Source organism: Aquarana catesbeiana, linkage group LG03 (assembly GCF_042186555.1).
Source record: "Aquarana catesbeiana isolate 2022-GZ linkage group LG03, ASM4218655v1, whole genome shotgun sequence".
NCBI classification, from domain to species: domain Eukaryota; kingdom Metazoa; phylum Chordata; class Amphibia; order Anura; family Ranidae; genus Aquarana; species Aquarana catesbeiana.
The window spans coordinates 560,667,232-560,693,172 of NC_133326.1; the positions used below are offsets into that span (position 1 = coordinate 560,667,232).

At 43.1% G+C, this 25,941-nt stretch overlaps 1 protein-coding gene and 1 long non-coding RNA gene across 2 annotated transcripts in view; one reads left to right on the plus strand and one right to left on the minus strand.

Moving 5' to 3' along the window:
• LOC141132852 (uncharacterized) overlaps positions 1-5,633 on the plus strand; it is a 241,637-nt gene extending 236,004 nt beyond the window's left edge. The window contains exon 4 of the long non-coding RNA XR_012242973.1: positions 5,338-5,633. This is a non-coding gene — a long non-coding RNA (uncharacterized lncRNA). The remainder of the gene's footprint in view (positions 1-5,337) is intronic.
• The window catches only part of LOC141132850 (prostaglandin-E(2) 9-reductase-like), a 126,247-nt gene continuing 105,535 nt past the window's right edge, over positions 5,230-25,941 (minus strand). Inside the window, exon 9 of the mRNA XM_073621771.1 lies at positions 5,230-7,495. Coding sequence (XP_073477872.1) covers positions 7,453-7,495 — 43 coding nt within the window. The 3' untranslated portion in view covers positions 5,230-7,452. The remainder of the gene's footprint in view (positions 7,496-25,941) is intronic.

Genomic DNA, 25,941 nt, shown 5'->3' on the forward strand with positions numbered 1-25,941 from the left:
GTAAAAACAGCTCAACCATGTGGTTTTACCGCCCCTCCAACCTGGCATGTGAACAAGCCCTTGGTTCAAATCTGTGTGGCTGCGTGCTACGTGTAGGGCAGCCCATTCATTTCAATGGGCTTTTCTACCCTCAAAAATGCAGGGAAAGAAGTCCCTGACCTTTTTTTTTTTAAATTGCACTGCACCAAAAGCACCCACGTTTTCCAATGTGTGGGGTACCATTAAGAATTGGGGGATTTACTTAAACTGGTGCACACAGAATCTGGAGCAGCTGTGCATGGTAACTGCCTCTAACTTCAGCATGTTCAATTAAGCTTTGACAATAAAACCTAGAAGCTAATTGGTTTCTATACAGAGCTGCACCAAATTCTGTGTGCTCCAATTATAGTAAATCTCCCCCAATATATACCCTCAAATGCCTGAACCATCGCGCACGACACACCACCCTGAGGGCTAGTTTACACTTGCTTGGAATTCGGACACGCTTTGTTAAAGCTCTCTGTCACTAAATAAATTGGTTAGCTTAAAGTCCTGTTTACAACTGCTTTGATGGGGCTTCAGCGAAACTTTGTGGGGCTTTTGTGAGGCTTCAAGCGAGCTTTGCCATAGATTTCTATGGAGACTTTGAAGACGCTTTGAAGCACCACTAAAGCTACATGGGGTATATCAGTAATTTTTAAAGTGAACCCGAAGCAAAGCAAAAGCAGGTGTAAACAGTATTGTAAGCTAACCATTTTATTTAGTGACGGGCTTTGACTGGGGTTCAGAGAGCTTTAACAAAGTCTGTCCGAAGCCATGTTTTGAAGCAAGTGTAAACTAGTCGTTAATGTGTATTGAAGCCGAAGGAAGTGTAAATGAGCCCTTAAGCAGTGCAAAACAAATAGAACTCTACACTGTTTAAACCACTTCACAGAGGACCTTTCACACTCCCTCATTGTATGGAAGTTCTTGAAATGCCTCAGTCAGAGCATTTCCATTTTTTACAATCCCTCTGGCCGGTTAAGCCAGACCACTATCAAATGACTCCATGTGAAAAATGGTGCACACAGAATGCAGATCAGCGTGGGGGTATTTCCCTTGTTTATGGGCTCCCCTTCTAGATTCCCTTACATGGTGGACTGGGATACTGATCTGGGTGAGGACAGAGTCATGGCATACTTGTTTCCTGAGGTCATATAAGGGCATCTTGAATAGGTGCTCACCCGTTGGTACTTGGTGCAAACTCGGTTGGCCAAAATGTACACCTCTGTGTCGTCTCTGTGCTTTCAAGGCTGCCAGATGTTGGGGACAATGTGCCATATTTGGTGGGAATGCCCTAGGATCTGTAACTTCTAGAACAGTATTTTTGCCCTGATTCGCAGAGTAACGGGACAGTCAGTCCCTCAGACTCCTCTTAGAGCACTCCTTAATACCCCTGTGCCTGGTTTACGTAAATGCTTACAATGTCTGATTTTCTTTATCTTGTTAGGGGCTAAGATGACTCTTGCTAAATCCTGGAAACAATCTACTGTATCCCTGGCGCAGGCTAAGAAAAAAATTACTTGGATCATGGTACATGAGAATATTGTTAGTATCTTGAAGGACGCTGTCCACAATTTTGAACAGATCTGGGTGCCACAGGCCACCTATATGCATTTCTCTCTGGTGCGTTTAGTATATTTTCTCCTTTTGGTTTTGGAGAATACTTTATTCCCTCTGGCTCGGACCACTTCTCTTTACCTAACTCTTTTTCTTCTGTTGTTTGTCTCTTCCTCTATTTCTTTTATTCTGCGTTTGACTACCAAGGAGTTTGACAATTTATCATCCTACATGTTTTGCATCTTGATCTTGGGGTAGTCTTCACTGAGTATATTTTCCTCTTGGTGCTTCAGCCAATTGAATATAGACCCCCTGCTTCAACTGATTTTACCTTTATTGTTCTAAGATTGGTAATGTGGGTATTAATACTTTACACATTGCACCTGTTTTGAAAATAATTCTGCTGTTCGTGGAATCTTTGTATTGATGCTGGTTTTATTATTTGTAAAATCTTTAATAAACTCTTTGAAAGTAAAACCACTTCATGCCATGTTCACTGGTGCTATCACCCATACAGTGGTGGATGGTTCTCTATTTCCCCATTCGGTCGGTCAAATCCACCCCCGTTGCTCAGTCAATGGGCGAACAAACCCCCCCCCTGTCGCTCGCCCGTCCACCCATCAGCCCCACACTTACCCCATCAAGGTCGCAGGCAGCTTCGACTTCCCCTGTGCCTCCTCCTCTGCGCCCTAAGCCCACCCTTTTTTTTTTTTTAACCCATTTGGAGCCTCAGGCTCTAATCGCTAGCTTAAAAAAAAAAACATTGAAATCAATGCGCCCCTGCATGTAGATTAGGGGGTAGTTAATGAAGCGGTCGCCACTGCACCCATATCATTTTATAGAAGCACAACTGTCTTCAGGCGTTTATCCCTTTCCTGATTTGATGCAAGATCTCCCAGTCCTGGCGTCTCCCTCAACCAACACTCTTTTGGCTATGTTCTCAGGCTCTTCCCACTGACAAATTTCATCAATTTTCTCAAGGGAGGGGTTATCTGAGCACAAATTGTTTTATCTTATAACCACCTCTGCATTTACTTTTATTGTATCTTCCAATTCCTCATTATAAATGGCGATTAACAAACCTATAATTAGAAACTCCTTACAATGAAAATGAACAGTCATAACTGCGCTTAGCATATATAATCATCAACTGCATATAAATATAATATGAAAAAAATTATATATACAGTATCTCACAAAAGTGAGTACACCCCTCACATTTTTGTAAATATAATAAAATATCTTTTCAGACTGACAACATTGAAGAAATGACACTTTGCCACAATGTAAGGTAGTGAGTGGACAGCTTGTAGAACAGTGTAAATTTGCTGTCCCCTCAAAACAACTCAACACACAGCCATTAATGTCTAAGCCGCTGGCAACAAAAATGAGTACACCCCTAGGTGAATGTCCAATTTGCGCCCAATTAGCCATTTTCCCTCCACGGTGTCATGTGACTCATTAGTGTTACAAGGTCTCAGGTGTAAATGGGGAGCAGGTGTGTTAAATTTGGTATCTTACCCTAGATAAGGTTGCGAATTTCACTGCCACTTGGGAATCCTGGAGGTCCTTTAAAAGCTCTCTTCTATTCAAAGAGCTTATGCGTGAGGCAACATGACTGATTCATTAATCATTTTACTTCTGTTCTAAGTAGTTATCCCTGTGTTACAGGAATAATGCTGCACTTTCTATTTGACTCTCAAACAAAGGAGAAGGCAGTTGGTGATGTCCTCACCCCCTCTCCTCATCCGCTTCTGGTCTAGACCTAATCTACCCCATCTACCCAAATAGTCTCCCCCCCCCTTTTTTTTTCTCTTCCATTCCCCCTCCCTCCGTCCTCCTTGCCCCCTTTTGTTCGTCTAGATTGAGTTTCCGAGACACTCGAGGGCTGTACGTAATGTGCCACAATCTACGGAGAGACACGTTGTCATTGCGTAGGATTGATGCGCTCACGTGTATAAAATTGATGTTACCTTACCAGTTAATCTCCTGTTGTTGTAATTCCCTGGTTCTTTTGTGTTGGTTTCTTACACGGGTCTTACGGGCTCCCTGGGATATCCCAGTTGGGGATCTAATATAAGTACATGCGCTTATGATTTTGTAAACCATGTATTATTCTTACATCCTATCCCCCCTTTTTTCTTCTGTAACCCCGTGGAAATTTCAATAAAATGTTTATGCAACAACAAAAAAAAATTTAGTGTTATCGCTCTCACTCTCTCATACTGGTCTCCGGAAGTTCAACATGGCACCTCATGGCAAAGAACTCTCTGAAGAAAAAAGAATTGTTGCTCTACATAAAGATGGCCTAGGCTATAAGAAGATTGCCCAGACCCTGAAACTGAGCTGCAGTACGGTGGCCAAGACCATACAGTGGTTTAACAGGACAAGTTCCACTCAGAACAGGCCTCGCCATGGTAGACCAAAGAAGTTGAGTGCACGTGCTCAGTGTCATATCCAGAGGTTGTCTTTGCAAAATGGGCATATGAGGTTGAAGGGGTGGGGGTCAGCCTGTCAGTGCTCAGACCATATGCTGCACACTGCATCAAATTGGTCTGCATGGCTGTCATCCCGGAAGGAATTCTCTTCTAAAGATGATGCTCAAAGCCCGCAAACAGTTTGCTGAAGACAAGTAGACTAAAGACATGGATTACTGGAACCATGTCCTGTGGTCTGATGAGACCAAGATAAACTTATTTGGTTCAGATTGTGTCAAGCGTGTGTGGCTAACCAGGTGAGGAGTACAAAGTGTGTCTTGCCTACATTCAAACATGGTGGTGGGAGTGAACATAACAACCCCAAACACACCTCCAAGATGACCACTGCCTTGTTAAAGAAGCTGAGGATAAAGGTGATGGATTGGCCAAGCATGTCTCCAGACCTAAACCCTATTTAGCATCTGTGGGGCATCCTCAAATGGAAGGTAGAGGCGTGCAAGGTCTCTAACATCCACCAGCTCCATGATGTCGTCATGGAGGAGTGGAAGAGGATTCCAGTGGCAACCTGTGAAGCTCTGGTGAACTCCATACCCAAGAGGGTTTAGGCAGTGCTGGAAAATAATGGTGGCCACACAAAATAATGAACTTTGTCCCCAATTTGGACATTTTCACTTAGGGGTGTACTCACTTTTGTTGCCAGCGGTTTAGACATTAATGGCTGTGGGGACAGCAATTGTACACTGTTATACAAGCTGTACACTCACTACTTTATATTGTAGCAAAGTGTCATTTCTTTAGTGTTGTCATATGAAAAGATATAATAAAATTCTTACAAAAATGTGATGGGTGTACTCACTTTTGTGAGATACTGTGTGTGTAATAAAAAAAATAAATACAAATAAAAAAAATATATATATTATATATATATATTACTGATGAAACAATTCAGGTCTATGTCAATGTTTAAAACCCTAGGTAGGTTGAACTTTACCCATAACAACTTGATGAAAATAATATTCTTTAGCAAAGATCATACATTCCACAGTAATAATTATGTTACCAAAATTGATGTGCTGAAAATTGCCTCCAATAAAGAAGTTAAAAGGCACAAGGTTATTATTAAACACTTATAGAGATGAAATGTCCAGTGATATTTATTTAGAAAAAAAATTGTATAAACCATATTGTTTGCATTATTTAGCTTAAAAAGATATCTATGCTAAGCTTTGTAGTTCACCTGTCTTAACAGATATATATTTTGTTTTAAAAAATGTATATAATACAGTATGTGTGTATGTATATAATTTTTTTTTTCTTTTAGATGTTTTCATCACAAAAGAAGTGTGATTACTGAAAATATATGCACGTTGGGGTCATGGACACTCTTCGACCATTGTGTGTATATAGCAGGCTGCTTCATCCTCTGCTGATTGTTTGACAAAGGAGCACACCTGTCATTCCATTCACAGTGCTTAAACACATGACGCCCAGTGACATCATCACGCCCAGCACTGCGGTCCACGTGCGCTCCAGCCCTCGCTCTTAGTTCTCCACCTCTAACAGCTGACTTGTTCTGAACAATTGATAGCGGTGAACCAATAATGTTAGATGCTGACATGCCATCTTTAGTGTTTTTTAATAAACAAATTTGTAACATTGCTTCTGTGTCTTTTTTCCCTTCTTTTTATTACATGTAAATTGCCTTCAGCCTTGCTCCTGTTCCTTCTTGTGGGAGGCTGCCATATAGCTGCCATATAGCTGAAGCCCAGAGCCCCTGAGCAGCAGTAAATCTTTAGGCTGTTAGCAGATCGGCCTCTATAGGCTCTGATTTTCAATGCCAAAAATTAAGAGCAACTTGGCATGTGCAGAGCAGGGTGAGACAGTGTATTGTTGGATTTTAAACAGTATAGGCACTTATTTTTATTTTTGAATGGATCACTATTATCATACTGTTTTATATATTTTCTTATTTAGTTTGATTTGCCCAGTTTAAGCAGAAGCTATTTGGCTCCACTTGGCTTGAGTCCTTGTAGCGAAGTAAGCTTTGCCCTGTTTTGGCCCTGATATTGATGTTCCTTGGAGAGTGTTCTTCCTAGTATCCATGAGTGGTTATATCATCCTATCCCCTTCAGATCAGTTATGTAAGAAGTGTCTTACTATGTAAGTAAGTCATCCATTTTCTGACAATACATGCTATGTCAAATCAATGTATAGTTTCTCAGATGAAACAGTATTGATTTTTATTACTCTATATTAATATTGTACTATGTGTATATATTCTCTTTATTGTAGAAAATCTGTTCCCATCTGAACCAATAACTAAACCTCTGAAGAAGGACTTATAGTTATATAAGGTGTTATATACTGTATTGACCGCCACTAGTCCACCTTGCACCAGGACAGTGACCAGCTCATATAATTGTATCACATTGGGTATCAGATATTGTTTTCATGTATCATGCACTTTTTCTACATGTTTACTACTGTGATTTCTTAATAAATGTATACCTTTTTTATACCTCGTGCTTTGGCCTGTCTATTAAAGACCCCTAAGGGGTGTGTCCACCCTGCCGTTTGGTACTAGGTGTCTTGCTATTGTTCTGATTTTGGGTCAGACAGACCAAATCCCATTCACACACAATCCAATCCCTCCTCAATTTTTGTTCTATAAGAAACGTATAGCTTTTTTTTTTTTTTTTTTTTTCACATTATTTTTTATACCAGTGAATTTCACTGTTATAAGCAACCATTTTTACTGCAATCACAGCTAGCAACACAATTGTACGCAGTGAATGGAACGAAAGGAAGCCATCCATTGTGTACAATTGTGATGTGATCTGCCATGATTAATCACAGCGATCACATGGCACCGGCAGCGGCTTGGTACAGTGATCTGTCATTGGCTGTGTCCGGTGGACATAGCTGGTGACAGATCACGCTTCAGCACATCCCGTTTCGTGATGACATCATATGGCATCCCCTTGTAACAACAAAGGTCCCGCTCAACTGCCATTAGACAATAGGCTGGGCGGAAAGTGGTTAAAGTGTACTGAAACACTATAGGTTGTATTTATAAAATAATTGCGGCTATTCATCCTACAAAACTGTATGTAGGAAAATACTATATTATGGCTACTAGATGGAGCTGATGGTCAGCGCAAAAAAACGTATTTGCTTATGATCATCATAGCTGTCAGCTTGAAACTCAGAAGAAGTGCAGCCAATGGGTGCTGTATAAATTATAGCAAAAGGAAATACACTATAATACATGGTACTTTATCAGAAAAAGCACACCTTTTTATTGCTAGTTATACAGAGCAAAACAATCTTTTCACATTTTTAACAGATTCTACTTTTAAATTTTATGTGTGGGTGTATAACCGCAGTGTCACACTGCAGCTGCAGCTGTTGTGAAAGGGCACATAATCTCTGTTTTCTATAAGTCTTCCGAAAATGGGAATTTGGGATGACCCTTCCACCTGCAAGAACAAGGACAATAAATATTACCATGGGCACATCATTAAAATTCACATAAAAATATACAGTATGTAGGAAAACTAACTACATTACTAAATGCAGCCTGCTTGCGTGCCCCCATAGCAAGAGGCTTGTTATTGGGGGCACTTGGCAGAGGGAAGGAGCCAGGACCACCATTGGGGGACCTAATAAGAAGAGGATTGGGGCTGCTCTGTACAAAACCATTACACAGAGTAGGTAAGTATAACATTTTTTTTCATTCCTTCCTTTAGAATTACTTTAAACTAGTATGTAATATTTTCTCAGTATAGCCTTCATTCCATGCCCTCTTTATTGGGTACACCCTCAATATCGTGGAAAGGGTTCATCGTGTCCCAACAGTGTGACACCACCGGAAGCAAACCCATGGCCATTTTTTGAAAAGACTGCTTAAAGAGGAGGTCCAGTCCCCCCCACGAAAAATTAAAAGTCAGCAGCTATAAATACCGCAGCTGCTAACTTAATATATGGACACTGCCCTGTCCAGGGAGCCCGCAATGTCGGCACCGCAGCCGATCTTCAGATCAGCTGTCAAGTGCAGCTGCCGCCATTCCTGGTAATGGAACCCAGCGGTGAAGCCTTTCGGCTTCACAGCCGGTTCCCTACTATGCATGTGTGCTGCGTTTTCTAATCAGTCCAGCTCTGGAAGGAAGGAGGTGGGGCCAAAGTTCCGGGAGACCAGACCGCGGCCCCTTCTTCCGGAAGTGTGGTATTCTACCTGTCAACAACTTGTACCTGTCCCCCCCCCTCCCCCCCCGAAAGGTGCCAGATGTGGCACTGAAGGGGGGGGGAGGATGGATACGCGGAAGTTCCACTTTTCTATTTCTATATATCCTATTGCTCTGCAAGTGAATAGGTTTCTTTTCCCATCCATAGTCCGCTTTGGGTGATGGCTGTATGCTAGATACTATATACCATCACCTTCCCCCTTGGATACCTCAGTTCTACTACATGACATGGCTGAATGCCCCTTGAATGGTTACCCCCACTTTATAATAAGAACCCCCAAATTGCACTCCACTGTTGGGAATTTTGTACTACTGGTTAAAGCAGAACTTCACCAAAAAGGTCCCCCCTACCACCTTTGCGAAGTTTATGTTTGGGGAACAGGTACCTGGTTTAGAAGTCTCCCCAGTCATCCCAGTATGTTTTTTTTTTTTTCTTTTTTTTTTTTTAGCCACTGACACTCTGTAATGTGAAAGCAATCCTAGAGGCTAACTAGCTGCTGGATTGCTTTTACAAGTGGCGGGAGAAGAGGTGCCCCTTCCTGGGATCTCCCGTTGAATAGGGGGCGTCTGAGACTGAAGCCGGAACTATTGCCAGGTTATTATAGAGCTGAACGGGGATCGGAACATCCCCGATCATCTCTATGGTACTAGAAACCAGAAGTGACAAGTATTTTGTCACTTACAGTTTTGCTTGGGAAAGGATCTGATCACACCGATCTTGGTGTGACCAGATGATTTTAAGGGCAGAGGAGAGATCTGGGGTCTAATAGACCCCAGATTTTTCAGGAAAGAGTACCTGTCACTGCTTATTATTATTATTACATTCCTTGTGATAGCAATAAAAGTGATCAAAAAACAAAATGAGACAGTGTAAAAATAAAAAATGTTATAAAATAAACCATTAAAAACTTTTTTGAAAGCACCCGCGTCTCTCCCCATGCTCACGCACAGGTGAACGTATACGTAGGTTGTGTGTGCATATGTAAATGGTGTTCACACCAGAAATGTCAGGGGGAGGCTTCCAGCAAGGAGGGCGTGCCCTCGCTCTTTCCTCCTCACCTGGAAACTCTCCCTTCCGCTAATACTGTTCCTAACAGATGGGTGACCTCTCCTTAAACTACCTACTAGCGTAATGCGCACCAAGCCCAGGGTCAAGACTCTGCCTGACCCAAGATGGCCACCAGAGTCACATGGAGCAGCAGCTTCCAACTGGATAGCTTCCACAGTGATGCAGGAAACCATAGAAGACCCATGTACCTCTTGACTTCCTCTCCTTCTGCAATGCAGCTGCGGGTGAGTGCCACCTGCAGTGGAGATAGTTGACTGAACCTGCCTACATGGACCTATTCCTGAGGTCTGCCTATACAGTACATACTAAAGGAGTTATAATAAGAAAAGTGCAACACCCAGAAAGATTCCCCATGGTGGTGGACTGAGAATGCTCCTGCTCAGAGTATCTTCCCAACACTAATGAAACATAGAGGCATAAGGTAGAGAGCTGGCAACTCGACCTTCCGAAAAAGCCACTTTATTACATCGAGTGGAGTGTAAAAAATACAATGGCTTGCGCTTTTCGGCAATCAACCTTATTCAATGCCATAACAACCATCTCCGGACGCAACTTTTATATACATTAAAGTAAAAGGAACACCCCCTCCCACCTATGTCAATAGCGCATGAAATTAAGCAAATCAGTTGGTCAATTCGCTGTGGAGAGGACTGTTCTATCTAGAAAGCCGACCAGTGAAAACTAGAGCTATCCACAAAAGAGAGTCAAAGCAGCCATTAAGGAAACTGCAGATACATCATGGAGTGGGACCTTTAAAGTGACACAGAGTGGAAAGCCACGCGGCTTATGCATAATCTCAGGTGCGACAAGACACATGACTAGCGATGAGACCTTCTTCACAAACGATGATTACAGTGCAAAAGATAAAGTTTTCCTAGCAAGCGGGAAAAGCATCACTGTTGATGGTAAAGGCCAGGGCTTCCTGAACTGCATTACACCACAAGACAAGCAGAGTATTATCCTAAAGAAAGTGCTGTATGTTCCAGAACTAGAAGGCAGCCTTCTATCAGTGAAAAGTCTTGCAAACAAGGGTTTCACAGTTAAGTACCAGGGTGATGAATGCACAATTCACAATAATAAGCGATTCCTCGCAAAAGGAAAACTGGATGATCACCTATACAGGATTATTCCAGGTACACAACTACTTATCTGATGAAACACAAGAATGAAACTTTAGAGAAACTTCAAGAGTTTGTTGACATGTCCAGCAACAAATTCCAATGCAAACCAGGAATAATATCCACCAATGGGGGGAGAATACATAAGCAAAGAAGTGGCCTCATACCTGAAGAGACAAGGAATAGTACACCAGACAACCACACCATACACTCCTGAACAAAACGGTGTAGCAGAAAGGAAAGATCGCACCCTTATAGAAATGGCCAGACGCATGTTGTCGGATGCCAACCTAGCTTACAAATACTGGGGAGAAGCAGTCATGACTGCAACGTACCTACAGAACAGTCTACCCTCAAGAGCCATTAAAAGTACTCCATTCAAAATGTGGCATGGATCAAAGCATAGCATAGGACACATGTTTGGATGTAAACATAGGTGTGCGCAGCCTATTGCATTTGGGTGTGCACCCCAAAGCTCAAATACATATGCATGTGTATATGTACTGATGGTGTCAGTAGGGCAGTGGACAGAGTCAGTAGTTGTATTTTTATTCTTTTAAAATTATTTTATTTTGTAACATTTTTTTTTTTTGATGAAATATCAGTGGTCTAAACAGGGGGGAATATGCACCACACAAGGCGATTAGGGTGTGCCCAGGCACACCTGGCACACCCTGTGTGCACGCCTATGGATGTAAAGCATATGCCTATATTCTTAGTGGAATGCAATCCAAGTTGGAGAACAGAGCCATAGAGGGCGTTCTAGTAGGCTACAGTGAGCAAACTGTTACAGAATCCTACACCTTAAGACTGACAAAGTGACAATAAGCCATAGTGTTTATCTTTATGTGAGCCATCACCAGAAACACAGATCCCTGAAAGTTGTGAAGTGAATATGTCCAGGAAACTAGAAGAAAAGGTCGACCAAAGCGAACCTTTTCAGGAGTCAGAACAACAGGTGGAACTCACAATGCCTAAATCAAGTTCCCCAACATATGTTGCTGAACTGCCTGAAGTCAGAAGATCCACCTGGACTACAAAGGGGATACCACGCCGCAAGCTGTCATACACTGTCAAAACACACAGCATACTTTGAACCAACATCCTGGGAAGACATAGAAAAACTGTTAAAATGTGAAACCAAAAAATGGAGAAAGGCAGCAAAGGAAGAATTAAAGTCACTCCAAGAAAATAAAACCTGGACACTCACAGAGCTCCTTCCTAACCACAAAACTATAGGAAGTAAGTGGACTTTCAAAGTAAAGTCAGACGCAGAAAGGAATATCCACAAATACAAAGCCAGACTAGTTGGCAAGGGTTACTGCCGCAAATTCTGTGAAAATTACGATTGAAACATTTGCTTTCCTTGTAAAACACTCCACCATCAGAGCGCTTCTTAGTGTTACAGGCTGGAAGGGCATGCAAGTGAAACACCTAGATGTTAAAACTATTTTCCTATATGGACACATTAAGGAAGATCTCTACATGGAGCAACCACCAGGGTTTGAGCAAGGAGACAACCTTGTGTGTAAACTTCAGAAGAGCATTCATGGTCTTAAACAATCTGCAAGGATGTGGAAGGAGAAAGTGAATGAAGTGCTTACTATAGAGGGATTCTCAAGAAGTAAAGCAGACCCCTGTCTCTGCTCCAGGAATCAATAAGACAGATGGATATACATCCTTATCTATGTTGATGATATTATAACTTGTTTTTAACAAGAAGGAGATTATGATTAGATAGTTCACAAGCTCAAAGAAAAATTTAAAATCAAAGAGCTTGGGAACATTAGCTACTATCTGGGAATCCAAATAGAGAGAGAAGAAGATGGATGTTATCTTCTCAACCAATCTCAGAAAATCTCAGAAATCTTGGAACAATTCCATATGCAAGATGCAAAGGAAGTGAAAACTCTTATGGAACCAGGCTATCAAAGGAGCAATGAAGCAGAAAACTTGCTACCCAACAATGATATGTATTGCTGAGCAATTTGTATGCTGCTGTATGTTACCACTGTGACAAGACCAGACAACACCGAAGTGGGCATTTTATGCAGGAAAGTTTCAGGCCCCTGTCAGCGTGACTGGAGCCCAGTAAAAAGAGTGATGCAATACCTCAAAGGAACAATTCAGATGAAGCTACGGTTACCAGAAACATCCAATCCAAAACTGGTTGGATATGTGGATGCTGATTGGACCGGGAACTGCACAGACCGCAAATTCGCAATTGCATTCATCTTCCAGTATGGGGAAGGAACCATAAGTTGGTCTAGTCAAAAGCAAGCAACTGTCGCTCTATCTTTAACTGAAGCAGAGTACATTGCTGCAGCACACGCATTTTAAGAAGTGATATGAATTTGTCAACTTTTTGTGGACATTGGGATAGACATATCAAAACCAGTTCCCATTTTTGAAGACAACCAGGGATATGTAAAGGTTACGCAATCAGAAAGGGTCAATCCTAGGACCAAACACATCGATGTCAAGTATCACCTACTGAGGGGCAATCAAGAGCAAGGAGTTATTGACCTTCAATACTGCCCGTCAGAGGAGATGACATATTTGAAGGAACGTCATACAGTGAGGGGAAAATTTTTGATCCCCTGCTGATTTTGTACGTTTGCCCACTGACAAAGAAATGAACAGTCTATAATTTTAATGGTAGATTTATTTTAACACTGAGAGACAGAGTAACAACAAAAATATCCAGAAAAACGCATTTCAAAAAAGTTATGAATTGATTTGCATTTTAAAGAGTGAAAAAAGTATTTGATCGCCTATCAATCAGGAAGATTGCAGGTAACAAACTGAGATTAGGAGCACTCTCTTAAAGGGAGTGCCTCTAATCTCAGCTTGTTACCTGTATAAAAGACATCTGTCCACAGAAGCAATCAATCAGATTCCAATCTCTCCACCATGGCCAAGACCAAAGAGCTGTCCAAGGATGTCAGGGAAAAGAATGTAGACCTACACAAGGCTGGAATGGGCTACAAGACCATCGCCAAGCAGCTTGGTGAGAGGGTGACAACGGTAGGTGCGATTATTCCTGAATGGAAAAAACATAAAACTGTCAATCTCCCTCGGTCTCTGGCTCCATGCAAGGTCACACCTCATGGAGTTTCAATGATTAAGAGAATGGTAAGGAATCAGCCCAGAACTACACAGGAAAATCTTGTCAATGATCTCAAGGCAGCTGGAACCATAGTCACCAAGAAAACAATTTTTAACACACTACGTTGTGAAGGACTGAAATTCCGCAGTGTCCACAAGGTCCCAATGCTCAAGAAAGCACATGTACAGGCCCGTCTGAAGATTGATAATGAACATCTGAATGATTCAGAAGAGAACTGGGTGAAAACGTTGCGGTCAGATGGGACCAAAATTGAGCTCTTTGGCATCAACTGCTCTCGCCATGTTTTATGCTTATGACCCCAAGAACACCATCCCTACCATCAAACATGGAGGTGGAAACATGATGCTTTGGGGGTGTTTCTCTGCTAAGGGGACAGGGCAACTTCACCGCATCAAAGGTACGATGGATGGGGCCATGTACGGTCAAATCTTGGGTGAGAACCTCCTTCCCTCGGCCAGGGCATTGAAAATGGGTCGTGGATGGGTATTCCATTCCAGTATGACCCAAAACACACGGCCAAGGCAACTAAGGAGAAGGTTACAAGGTCTCAGGTGTGAATGGGGAGCAGGTGTGTTAAATTTGGTGTTATCACTCTCACCCTCTCATACTGGTCACTGGAAGTTCAACATGGCTCCTCATGGCAAAGAACTCTCTGAGGATCTCAAAAAAAGAATGGTTGCTCTACATAAAGATGGCCTAGGCTATAAGAAGATTGCCAAGACCCTGAAACTGAGCTGCAGCACGGTGGCCAAGACCATACAGCAGTTTAACAGGACAGGTTCCACTCAAAACAGGCCCCGCTATGTTCAACCAAAGAAGTTGAGTGCACGAGCTCAGCGTCATATCCAGAGGTTGTCTTTGGGAAATAGACGTATGAGTGCTGCCAGCATTGCTGCAGAGGTTGAAGGGGTGGGGGGTCAGCCTGTCAGTGCTCAGACCATACGCCACACGCTGCATCAAATTGGTCTGCATGGTTGTCGTCCCAGAAGGAAGCCTCTTCTAAAGATGATGCACAAGAAAGCCTGCATACAGTTTGCTGAAGACAAGCAGACTAAGGACATGGATTACTGGAACCATGTCCTGTGGTCTGATGAGACCAAGATAAACTTATTTGGTTCAGATGGTGTCAAGCGTGTGTGGCGGAAACCAGGTGAGGAGTACAAAGACAAGTGTGTCTTGCCTACAGTCGAGCATGGTGGTGGGAGTGTCATTGTCTGGGGCTGCATGAGTGCTGCCGGCACTGGGGAGCTACAGTTCATTGAGGGAACCATGAATGCCAACATGTACTGTGACATACTGAAGCAGAGCATGATCCCCTCCCTTCGGAGACTGGGCCGCAGGGCAGTATTCCAACATAACGACCCCAAACATACCTCCAAGACAACCACTGCCTTGCTAAAGAATCTGAGGGTAAAGGTGATGGACTGCCAAGCATGTCTCCAGACCTAAACCCTATTGAGAATCTATGGGGCATCCTCAAACCGAAGGTGGGTGAGAGCAAGGTCTCTAACATCCACCAGCTCCATGATTTTTGTCATTGAGACGTGGAAGAGGACTCCAGTGACAACCTGTGAAGCTCTGGTGAACTCCATGCCCAAGGTTAAGGTAGTGCTGAAAAATAATGGTGGCCACACAAATTATTGACATTTTGGGCCCAATTTGGACATTTTCACTTAGGGGTGTACTCTCTTTTGTTGCCAGCAGTTTAGACATTAATATCTGTGTGTTGAGTTATTTTGAGGGGACAGCAAATTTACACTGTTATACAAGTGGTACACTCACTACTTTACATTGTAGTAAAGTTTAATTTCTTTAGTGCCGGTTCACACTAGACGCGGCACGACTTGCAGGTCGCCTCACCGAGGCGACCTGCACACGACTGCCGGGGCGACTTGCAAGACGACTTCTGTATAGAAGTCTATGCAAGTCGCCCCCAAAGTAGTACAGGAACCTTTCTTCTAAGTCGGAGCGACTTGCATCGCTCCGATTAGAACGGTTCCATTGTACAGAACGGGAGGCGACTTGTCAGGCGGCTAGGTCGCCTGACAAGTCGCCCCCGTGTGAACCGGCCCTCAGTGTTGACACGTGAAAAGATATAATAAAATATTTACAAAAATGTGAGGGGTGTACTCACTTTTGTGAGATACTGTGTATATATATATATATATATATATATATATATATATATATATATATATATATATATATATATATATATAAAATATAGTTAAGTTCACAGTACTTTACTTTACATGCTGTTGTCCTTCTAACATGAAGAAGGAATGACAAAAGGGTGAAAAAGAAAAAACTTGAATGTTAAAAAATTGAATGAAGGATAGAAAAAATAATAACAAAAAGAACAGCAGGAAAAAAAAAGTGATTTGTACAGGAACATAGCCAGAAGAAATTAATGATATGTACAACCATCTAGACGGAAGTAATTTCCTGAATTGCAAAAGAGGGAAACATATAGGAAAATTGGTTATTAAAAATGCAAAAGTGTGAAATAGTTAAAAGGATATGAGTAGCATATATGAGTAATGTCATAACATATGCCGACCTCAAGTGTTGTTCAGAAAGAGTCAAAACCCCAGCAGCCAAATGACTAGTTGGAAGCAGTAGCCCGATAACACTCCCTGTGGTTCTAGAAGTGATAGTTGTGCGTTTACAATGTTTGTTGCAGCAGCGACAGGTTCTTAAGCCACAACAATAAGAGCCTGTGACCAAAAGCCACGTTATTTGTGGACTTTAGAGAAAAAGAGTCTGGAGGACAATAGATTTCCTAGAGTCTGTGAACGTCTATTAAAAAATCTACAATCATCCTGCAGAATGGTTGCAAGATCTTTGTCAGCATATAATATGGGTAGACATTTATTTACAATGGTAACAACTTGTTACTATTCTTTTTCTTCTTCACACGTAGCAGATCTCTCTGGAAGTTAGCGGTGTGTGCTTAAATCTTCCCTAACCTTGCCCTGGGAGATCTCCAAATCAGTCAGGTAGACTGGTGAAGAGTCAGTCGGATAAGGGTTGAGGGAGCAGCCATGTGGGCTGGCATTTCCTGCAGTTAGTAGAAATGAGATCAATGTCTACAAGGGAGCTGGAGGTACTCCAGGACGCAGCTTACAACATTTTCTGCTATTTTCTAAGGGGACTGAGAGTTGCTAGTCCTTAACTGACTGTTGCATCTTTTCACTCTGAGACTGCCAGTGTCTGGGGAGTGAAGAATCAATCAGAGTAAAGAAGAGGAATCAATTAGAGTTGTACATAAGGAGGAAGTTGTCCCTGGTTTTGTTTCTATCAAGTTGGGCATCCCATAATTCCTATTCCCCATCCAAGTTATCACCCCTAATAAAACATAAAACATAAAACTAAAGCTCAAAGACTGTTCCTTGTGTCTGGATGAAAGCTGAAAATGCTACCTGCCCGGCTGTGTAGGAGTGGGGAACCCTGTCATCTGCAACTCCTATAGGGGTAGTGCTACACAAGTAATGTGGCTCTTTGTCTATTAAAAGGCAATGCGTTTACCCAGGGGCATACCTAGAGCATTTGGCACTCAGGCGGATCCTATTCTGCTCAACCCATACTCCAATACAATATTATACATAAATTGGCCAACATATTACAACACCCCCCACTAATCATGCCTGTATGCACTCAGCCCCTCATACCTGTACACACTCAGCCCACCCACCTGTATGCACTCAGCCCCTTCATACCTGTATGCACTTAGCCCCCTCATACCTGTACACACTCAGTCAACCCACCTGTACACACTTGGCCCCCTCATACCTGTATGCACTCAGCCCACCCACCTGTACGCACTCAGCCCCCTCATACCTGTGCGCACTCAGCCCACCCACCTGTACGCACTCGGCCCCCTCATACCTGTACGCACTCGGCCCCCTCATACCTGTACGCACTCGGCCCCCTCATACCTGTACGCAATCATCCCCCTCATACCTGTACGCACTTAGCCCACCCACCTGTACACACTTGGCCCCCTCATACCTGTACGCACTCGGCCCCCTCATACCTGTATGCACTCAGCTCCCTCATACCTGTACGCAATCATCCCCCTCATACCTGTACGCACTCAGCCCCCTCATACCTGTACGCACTTAGCCGACCCACCTGTACGCACTCAGCCCCCTCATACCTGTACGCACTCAGCCCACCCACCTGTACGCACTCAGCCCCTCATACCTGTACGCACTCAGCCCACCCACCTGTACGCACTTAGCCCACCCACCTGTACACACTCAGCCCACCCACTGGTACACACTCAGCCCACCCACTGGTACACACTCAGCCGCCTCATACCTGTACGCACTCAGCCCACCCACTGGTACACACTCAGCCGCCTCATACCTGTACGCACTCAGCCCACCCACCTGTACGCACTCACCCCTCATACCTGTACGCACTCAGCCCCTCATACCTGTACGCACTCAGCCCACCCACCTGTACGCACTCAGCCCACCCACCTGTACGCACTCAGCCCACCCACCTGAACACACTCAGCCCACCCACTGGTACACACTCAGCCGCCTCATACCTGTACGCACTCAGTCCACCCACCTGTACGCACTCAGTCCACCCACCTGTATGCACTCAGCCCCTCATACCTGTACGCACTCAGTCCACCCACCTGTACGCACTCAGTCCACCCACCTGTACACACTCAGCCCCTCATACCTGTACGCACTCAGCCCCCTCATACCTGTACGTACTCAGCCCACCCACCTGTACACACTCAGCCCCTCATACCTGTACGCATTCAGCCCCCTCATACCTGTACACACTCAGCCCACCCACCTGTACGCACTCAGCCCCCTCATACCTGTACGCACTCAGCCCACCCACCTGTACGCACTCAGCCCCCTCATACCTGTACGCACTCAGCCCACCCACCTGTATGCACTCAGCCCCCTCATACCTGTACGCACTCAGCCCACCCACCTGTACGCACTCAGCCCCCTCATACCTGTACGCACTCAGCCCCCTCATACCTGTACGCACTCAGCCCACCCACCTGTACGCACTCAGCCCCTCATACCTGTACGCACTCAGCCCACCCACCTGTACGCACTCAGCCCACCCACCTGTACGCACTCAGCCCACCTGTACGCACTCAGCCCACCCACCGGTACACACTCAGCCTCCTCATACCTGTACGTACTCAGCCCACCCACCTGTGTGCACTTAGCCCACTCATACTGGTAAAAACACAGAGCTGCCCCCCAACACCTGTAGACACTCGGCTGCCCCCTCCCCCTCACACCTGTAAACACTCGGCTGCCCCCCCACACACACACACCTGTAGACACTCAGCTGCACCCCCTCACACCTGTAAACACTCAGCTCTCCCCCCTCTCCTCACACCTGTAAATACTCAGCTGCCCCCCCCCCCCCCACACACACATCTGTAAACACACACACAGCTCTGCCCCCCCGTACACAAACAGCCTCCTCCCTTGTACTCACAGCCACCACTTATAAGGTGGCCTTCCTTGTCCCAGTGTAAATAAATTGCTGGCAGCACACACGAGGGGAGCACATACATGAAGCAGCCAGAGGTGGCAGTATAGAGCCCCGACGTGAGCTCAATGACACTGAACAACAGACGCTGCACATTCGCATGAACACAGAGAGCCAGCACAGCTACAGAACACCTTCTGCACCCGCCACTGCCTTGTCCCGGCTCTGATAGCTGGCCTGACACCACCCCAATGTGTGGCACCTGGGGCGGACTGCCCCCGGAGGTACGCCACTGCATTTACCTCTTCTAATATGCCAGTCTCTGTAACTCCTTCTCAAAGATTTTAGGAGAAGATCAGTTTCTCTTTCAAGGTATCACTTGAATAAGTGTTCTGGATGACAGCTAAAGGCCAGGGGAAGGACATTTCCTGCACATGCTTTGCGAAAAGTGGAGAGACTCTCCCTGTTGCCACATCACCAAAGTCACATGTAAAAATTATTAGAAGTTTTCCCGCTCTCTAGTGAGAATTCCAAGTTCAAGTTAATACTGTTGGCAAACTGCATCAAAGAAGTACCAGTAGTGGTCCAATTAGGGATCAGGTCATCAATATATCTGTTATACCAAAAAATATGTTGCTTATATGGGTTAAGGTGGAAGAACAAGAAGAGTTCCTCCCACCACCCCATATAAAGGTTTGCCAATGAAGGTGAGAACTTGGAACCCATAGAGACTCCCTGGCATTGAACATAATAAACACCATCAAAAGCAAAAAAAGTTATGTTCTTATAGAAACAACCTGTACCAAATATTCTTTTAGCACGGGTTCATAGCTAGCATAATGAAAATTCTGAAAATAATTTATCCAAAGAGGATTTCGCTACTAGTTCTAGTAGTAGCAAAATTCTCTTTGGATACATTTTTTTTTTTCAGAATCAATGAGTGCCACCTATGGTGATCCTGTAGACAAAACATACAAAGGGGACAAGTCCTTTTATCCTGTACAGTTGAGAAGTAATGCTGTAGATGCCTTTCAGAGTGTAGTGGAGAGAGAGCTATTGCAGTTTAGAGAGAATATTAGCCACACCTACCCCCCATCATGATAATTTAAGCCGCTCTGTATGGCTAGTCTTGCAAAGTTTAAAATCACGTAATGATATAGTAATCCGTGAGGTGAATAAAGGGGGGCTGTCTTTATTCTCTCTTCTGAAGCTTATAGATGATTACAGGATATCTCCAAATACCGCCCTCTGAAGTGCAATCCTACCACACTTTTCAAACACCAACTTTTACATCTCTTAAATCAAGGCATTTGGATTTAGGTGTATTGACTCCTAAGTTAGTTGAATACCCTTTGGTGGAGCACCAAACTGTGCCAATGTTTCATCACTTACCCAAAATTCACAAGAGTGATGTCCCTGTAAAGGGATGACCAATAGTGGCGGGCATTGGGTCCTTTTCGAGAGACTAGGGAAATGGGTTGATCAGTACTTACAGCCTTTTGCTTTAAGACTACCTGGTTATGTGAAGGATACAGCATCCATTCTGTCTCGGGTGCAGAATCTCAAGTGGCAGAAGAATTTTGTGTGGACTACTATGCATGCTCGATCCCTGTACTCCATCATTCCCCACAATCTAGCTATTGAAGCACTGGCATACCACCTGTTTCATTATGCTAGCTATGAACCAGCACTAAAAGAATATCTGGTACAGGTTGTTCCATTTCTATTGGAACATAACTTTTTTTGCTTTTGATGGTTTGTTTTTTTATTTTCAACACCAGGGAATCTCTATGGGTGCCAGGTTCTCGCCTTCATTGGCAAACCTTTTAATGGGGTGGTGGAAGAAACTTGTTCTCCTACTTTAACCCATACAAGCAACATATTTTTTTGGTATTCCAGGTATATTGATGACCTGATTCTTATATGGACCAGTACTGATACTTCTTTGATGCAGTTTGCCCAGTTTGCCAACAGTATTTTTTTTTTTTAACAGAAAAGTTTTTATTTAAAATAAAAGAAATGGCCGGATAATACAAAAATTCAACAATGAGGCATGTAACACATTAGGACATTAGAGAAATATACATACATTGGTATAACGCTGGACATACAAAGGTCTTTAAAGCATTCTTAGGGTGGAGCAAGTTCCGAGTCTAAAATAGATGGTATGTTCTGGAGGGAAGTTCTAGCTGACGTAGTACCTGGTATATCAGGTATCAGCAGAAAGGCCCTTCCCCCCAGGGATCATAGAGAGGAGATAAGGGCGCTCTGGTGGAGGTGGGTAGCTAGTCAGAGGGATGATAGTGATGAGATGGCACTTCTGGCAGCACTTTGGTTAGAGGAGAAGCTACTCTGAAGATATAAAAAAGGAAAAGAAAGGCGTCTCTAAGTGCAGTATGCAAAATTTAATAAGGTGCACAAAGGGTTAAAAGCACTTACAAGATTGTTGAGTGTTAAAAGACATGATAAAATCAGGAGTCCTCATCTGTGGCATGTGTCCATCCTCAGCATGGTGGTAGAGAGCAGTGTAGAGCCGTCCAGCAGCTGTAAAGCGTTCTCATACGTGTTGGAAAGAGGAGGCAGCAGGGAAGCCTGTATTCACTGCGGGACACACAAGGCTGATGGTGTCAGTGTAGAGAAGGGGGCGGTAACGCGTTTCGGAGCATGTGCGGCACCTTCGTCAGACCTACGCCCATACCCCTCAAGCAGGCTGGGGGAGGAGTAAGAGGAGGAGTATGGGCAGATGTTGAATACACAATGATAAGGGAAGTGACAGATGTATTACGAGGACGGCCAAGACGACCGTGCACTCGCAAAATGGATCATTAGCGTTGATGCTATATACAATGAAGTCCTGAAGGAATTTGACACAGGGGTACAGGGCACAGATGGCAGTGGTTAAATAAACAATAATAAATAAATTTACAAAATGTAAGGTTGGCATTGAATCAATATACAGGTGTGTTACATGGTCGGCCCGGTGTCTATATGCATTTGTTACAAAGGCGGCCGGGCGTTTGCACACATGCAAATAGGGTCGTAAGTCTAATGTTGAGTTGACAAAGAATAAATCTACAGCCGTGTTACAAGGACAGCCAGGCGTTTATACACATGTGTTACAGGGGTGGCCAGGCATCTATGTGCACGTGTTACAAAGGCAGCCGGGCGTTTGTACACATGCAAATAAGGTCATAAGTCTAATGTTAAATTAACAATGAATAAATATGTAGCCCTGTTACAAGGGTGGCCGGGGAGCTATACACCTGTGTTACAGGGGCAGCCAGGCATCTGTACACATGCAAATGAAGTAATAAATCTGTTGCAAGGGGATAAAAAAAAGGGAATAAGCGATAGTGTATAGTGGATGTTGTGTGAATTGTACTGATTATGTCTGTAACAATGATAAAACAATGCTGAATATTACTTTACTATGAATAAGTGTATAGGTGTGTTACAAGGGCGGCCGGGGGTCTATACACTAAAAACAGATGGAGGAAAATAGTGGCTGCTTATACAAGTTGTACAAATTGTGCAAATTATGCCTGTAGCGATAATCTCACGGTGAGAGGTATTACTCAACTGTATACTAGTATATAGAAGTGTTACAGGGGCGGCTGGGCGTCTATAAACTACAGAAGGGTAATAGGAGGTGGTGGATAGTTATGCAAATAGTGCAGATTTTGCCTGTAGCAATACTCTGACGATAATAGATAATAATAGACTGTAAATAAGTATGCAAGTGTATTACAGGGGAGACTGGCATTTACACACCCGCAAATAAGGTCACAAATCTACTATAAGGAATTAACTTATAGGAATAGGTAATAAGATGTAATGGATGCTCTACAAATAGTATTTGATTGTGACAGATGGCAGATATGTACATGTATAACAGGCAAACACCATGACGTATGAATATGATAATAAGGAGGGATGAATGATAAATGAACAACTAAATGTATTAGATCATATAACTTACTGTAGTAGATCATATAGCTTACACAAGATAAAGTTAGGAGGTTAAAGGTGGATAGTATACTAGTAGTGGATAACGAATAGACACCATAATATCACAGTCTGTATATTAGATGTAGTATCATCTAGAGTAAGGTGCTAATTTCCAATTCTTCATTAATACCTCCAGGCGAAAGTACGTCAAGAGCGTATATCCAATAAGTCTCCCGTTGGCAGAGAGGTTTAAATCTCTCTGCCGCAAGGAGAGTGGCTGGTATGGATTCGATGATCCATACTTTTAGGCCTACGCTGGATTTAGGATGATGTTGGGTGAAATGTCGTGGGACGCTATGGTGTTCTTTACCGGCCTCGATGAATCGGCGGTGCTGTCCAAAACGCTGGCATAGGGGGCGTATAGTTCGACCTACATAGTGGAGGCCGCAGGGGCAGGTCAGGCAGTATACTACATGGTCTGTAGAACAGGTGTAGAATTCAGAAATTTTGTATGTTTTATTTTTAATCGTGAATGTTTTTTGACCATGTTGTACAAAACTGCATGTAAGGCAAAGGAGTTTGCGGCATTGATACATCCCAATCATAAAAAAGAGTTGGAGTGAAGATGACGTATTTGTTTTCTTTTTGAGTTTGCTTGGGGCAATCTTTCCCTAATGTTAGGTGCTTTCCTATATGAAAATTTAGGTTTATTTGGTATACTGTCTTTGAGATGGGGATCCTGCAGTAGTATTGGCCAATGTTTATGAACTATGTGTTCCATATTTTTGTATTTGTTATGATATTGAGTCGTGAACCGAATGTCCTTTGATGAATTCATTTTATGGGTATGAGTATCAGGATTGACGTATGTGGTGTAGGCTTGTTTGATGAGTGATGGAGGGTAGCCTTTTTCAATAAATTTTTGTTTGAGATTTATGCTTTGTGTCTGATAGTCTGACTGCATGGTGCAATTATGTCTGAGACGGCAGAATTGACTTTTTGGAATGTTTTTTAACCAACGAGGGTGATGGCAACTATTGTAGTGCAGATAGGAATTCCCAGCAGTGGGTTTGCAATAATTTTTTGCATGAATGTGACCAGTATCATAAAATAGATCAAGGTCTAAGAATGCTAGATGTGTTTTATCGTGAACAGATGTAAAGGATAGGCCCATGTTGTTATTATTACAATGGGAAACAAAAGATTCAATATCATCGGTATTACCGCCCCAGATAATGACGTCATCAATATGACGACCGTAAAATATAATTTTGGCCATGAAAGGGTTATTCGCCCATATATATCGTGTTTCCCAAAGACCCATAGTTAAGTTGGCAGATGAAGGTGCAAAATTGGTGCCCATGGCAGTGCCATGGGTTTGAAGGTAGTAGTGGTCTTCAAACATGATATAATTATGAGTCAGGCAGAAGAATGTGGCATCTAGAATGAATTTAACTTGGTTTGGATGAATAGATGGGTCTTCTGACAGAAAGTGTTGTATGGCCTGCATGCCGACATTATGGGGGATGGATGTGTATAATGATTGGACATCCAGTGAGAGCCAGGTGTAGTTGGGCTCCCATTGGTATGGACCTAATAGTTCAAGCAGGTGTATTCCACCTTTGATATGGGATTGTAAATTGGAAACAAAAGGTTGTAGAAAAAAGGTCTACATACTGGGAAAAAACACTAGTAATACTGTTCATAGAGGCAACTATGGGTCTGCCAGGGGGGTTGGGTAGTGCTTTTATGAACTTTTGGCAAATGACAGAAATACGGAGTTTGATGATATTTTTTAACCAATAATGAAGCTTTGTTTTTGGTAATTACATTATCTTTGGTAGCTTGGTTAACTAAAATTGTAGCATGAATGGTGAAACTAGGTAGGGGGTCCTCTTGCAATTTTGTATAGGTTTGTGAGTCTCCGAGTAGTTTACTGGCCTCTTTGATGTAGTCTACCTGGTTTTGCAGCACAATGCTACCGCCCTTATCTGCTGATTTAATGATAACATTCTCATTGGTTTTCAATAAATTGAGGGCTAATCTTTCTGGGTATGTTAAGTTGTGATTTTTATAGGGGTTGTGTTGCTGTTGGCACATCATCAATAATTCAGAGTATACCATGTGGTAAAATGTTTCAAGGCATGGGCCTTTGGATTGTGTGGGATAAAAATTAGACGGGGGATGAAAATTGGTGTGTTTAACTGCAGGAGAACAATTTAGATGTTGGGTATATAAAAGGGCATCTGATTCAGGATTATCAGGGTTAAGGAGCGGTCCAGTTCCTTTGTGATATAATTCTTCTAATATATCCAAGGCTATTTTTTTTTCGTCTAGGATGTTGCTATAGGCTGAAGAGGGGGAGGTTATGTCGATTGAAATGATAGATGCATCTTTAGCTGCTTTTATATTATAAAATCTTTTTGAAAAAAGAGACCGCAGGTAGTACTGTGTCTAAAGTAAGTTGAGCACCAGTTACAGTGGAATAGTCAATGATGCCCCCGGAGCTTGGAGTGGATGGAATAGTGGAATTGCTGGAGGTAAGGTTATGAGATGTATGTGACATACTCGTATGGAAATTTGGGATAGTCTGGTGTGAGGTAGATGGGGAGACTGTACTATTTGATTCTAGTGTGGTAGATGTATTTCTTGCAGGGTGGTTATGGCCGGTATTACTATTCTGTTTAGTTATTGGAACTTTGCGGGTGTCAGTAGTATTAGATACTCCACTGATGCCTATGGTGGTGGTGTCATTCCTTCTAGATACATTACTTGTATCTATAGTAGTGGCATTGTTCTGGTTGTTATTGGAGGGTTTAGGTCTATTGGTGGTGGGTTGTTGCTGGCGAGTAGAGGTAATAGTGACCACCCAGGAGTCAATATTCAATAATGAAGTTATACTGTTCTCGTTTTTGCGTTTCCACGTAAAAACTTT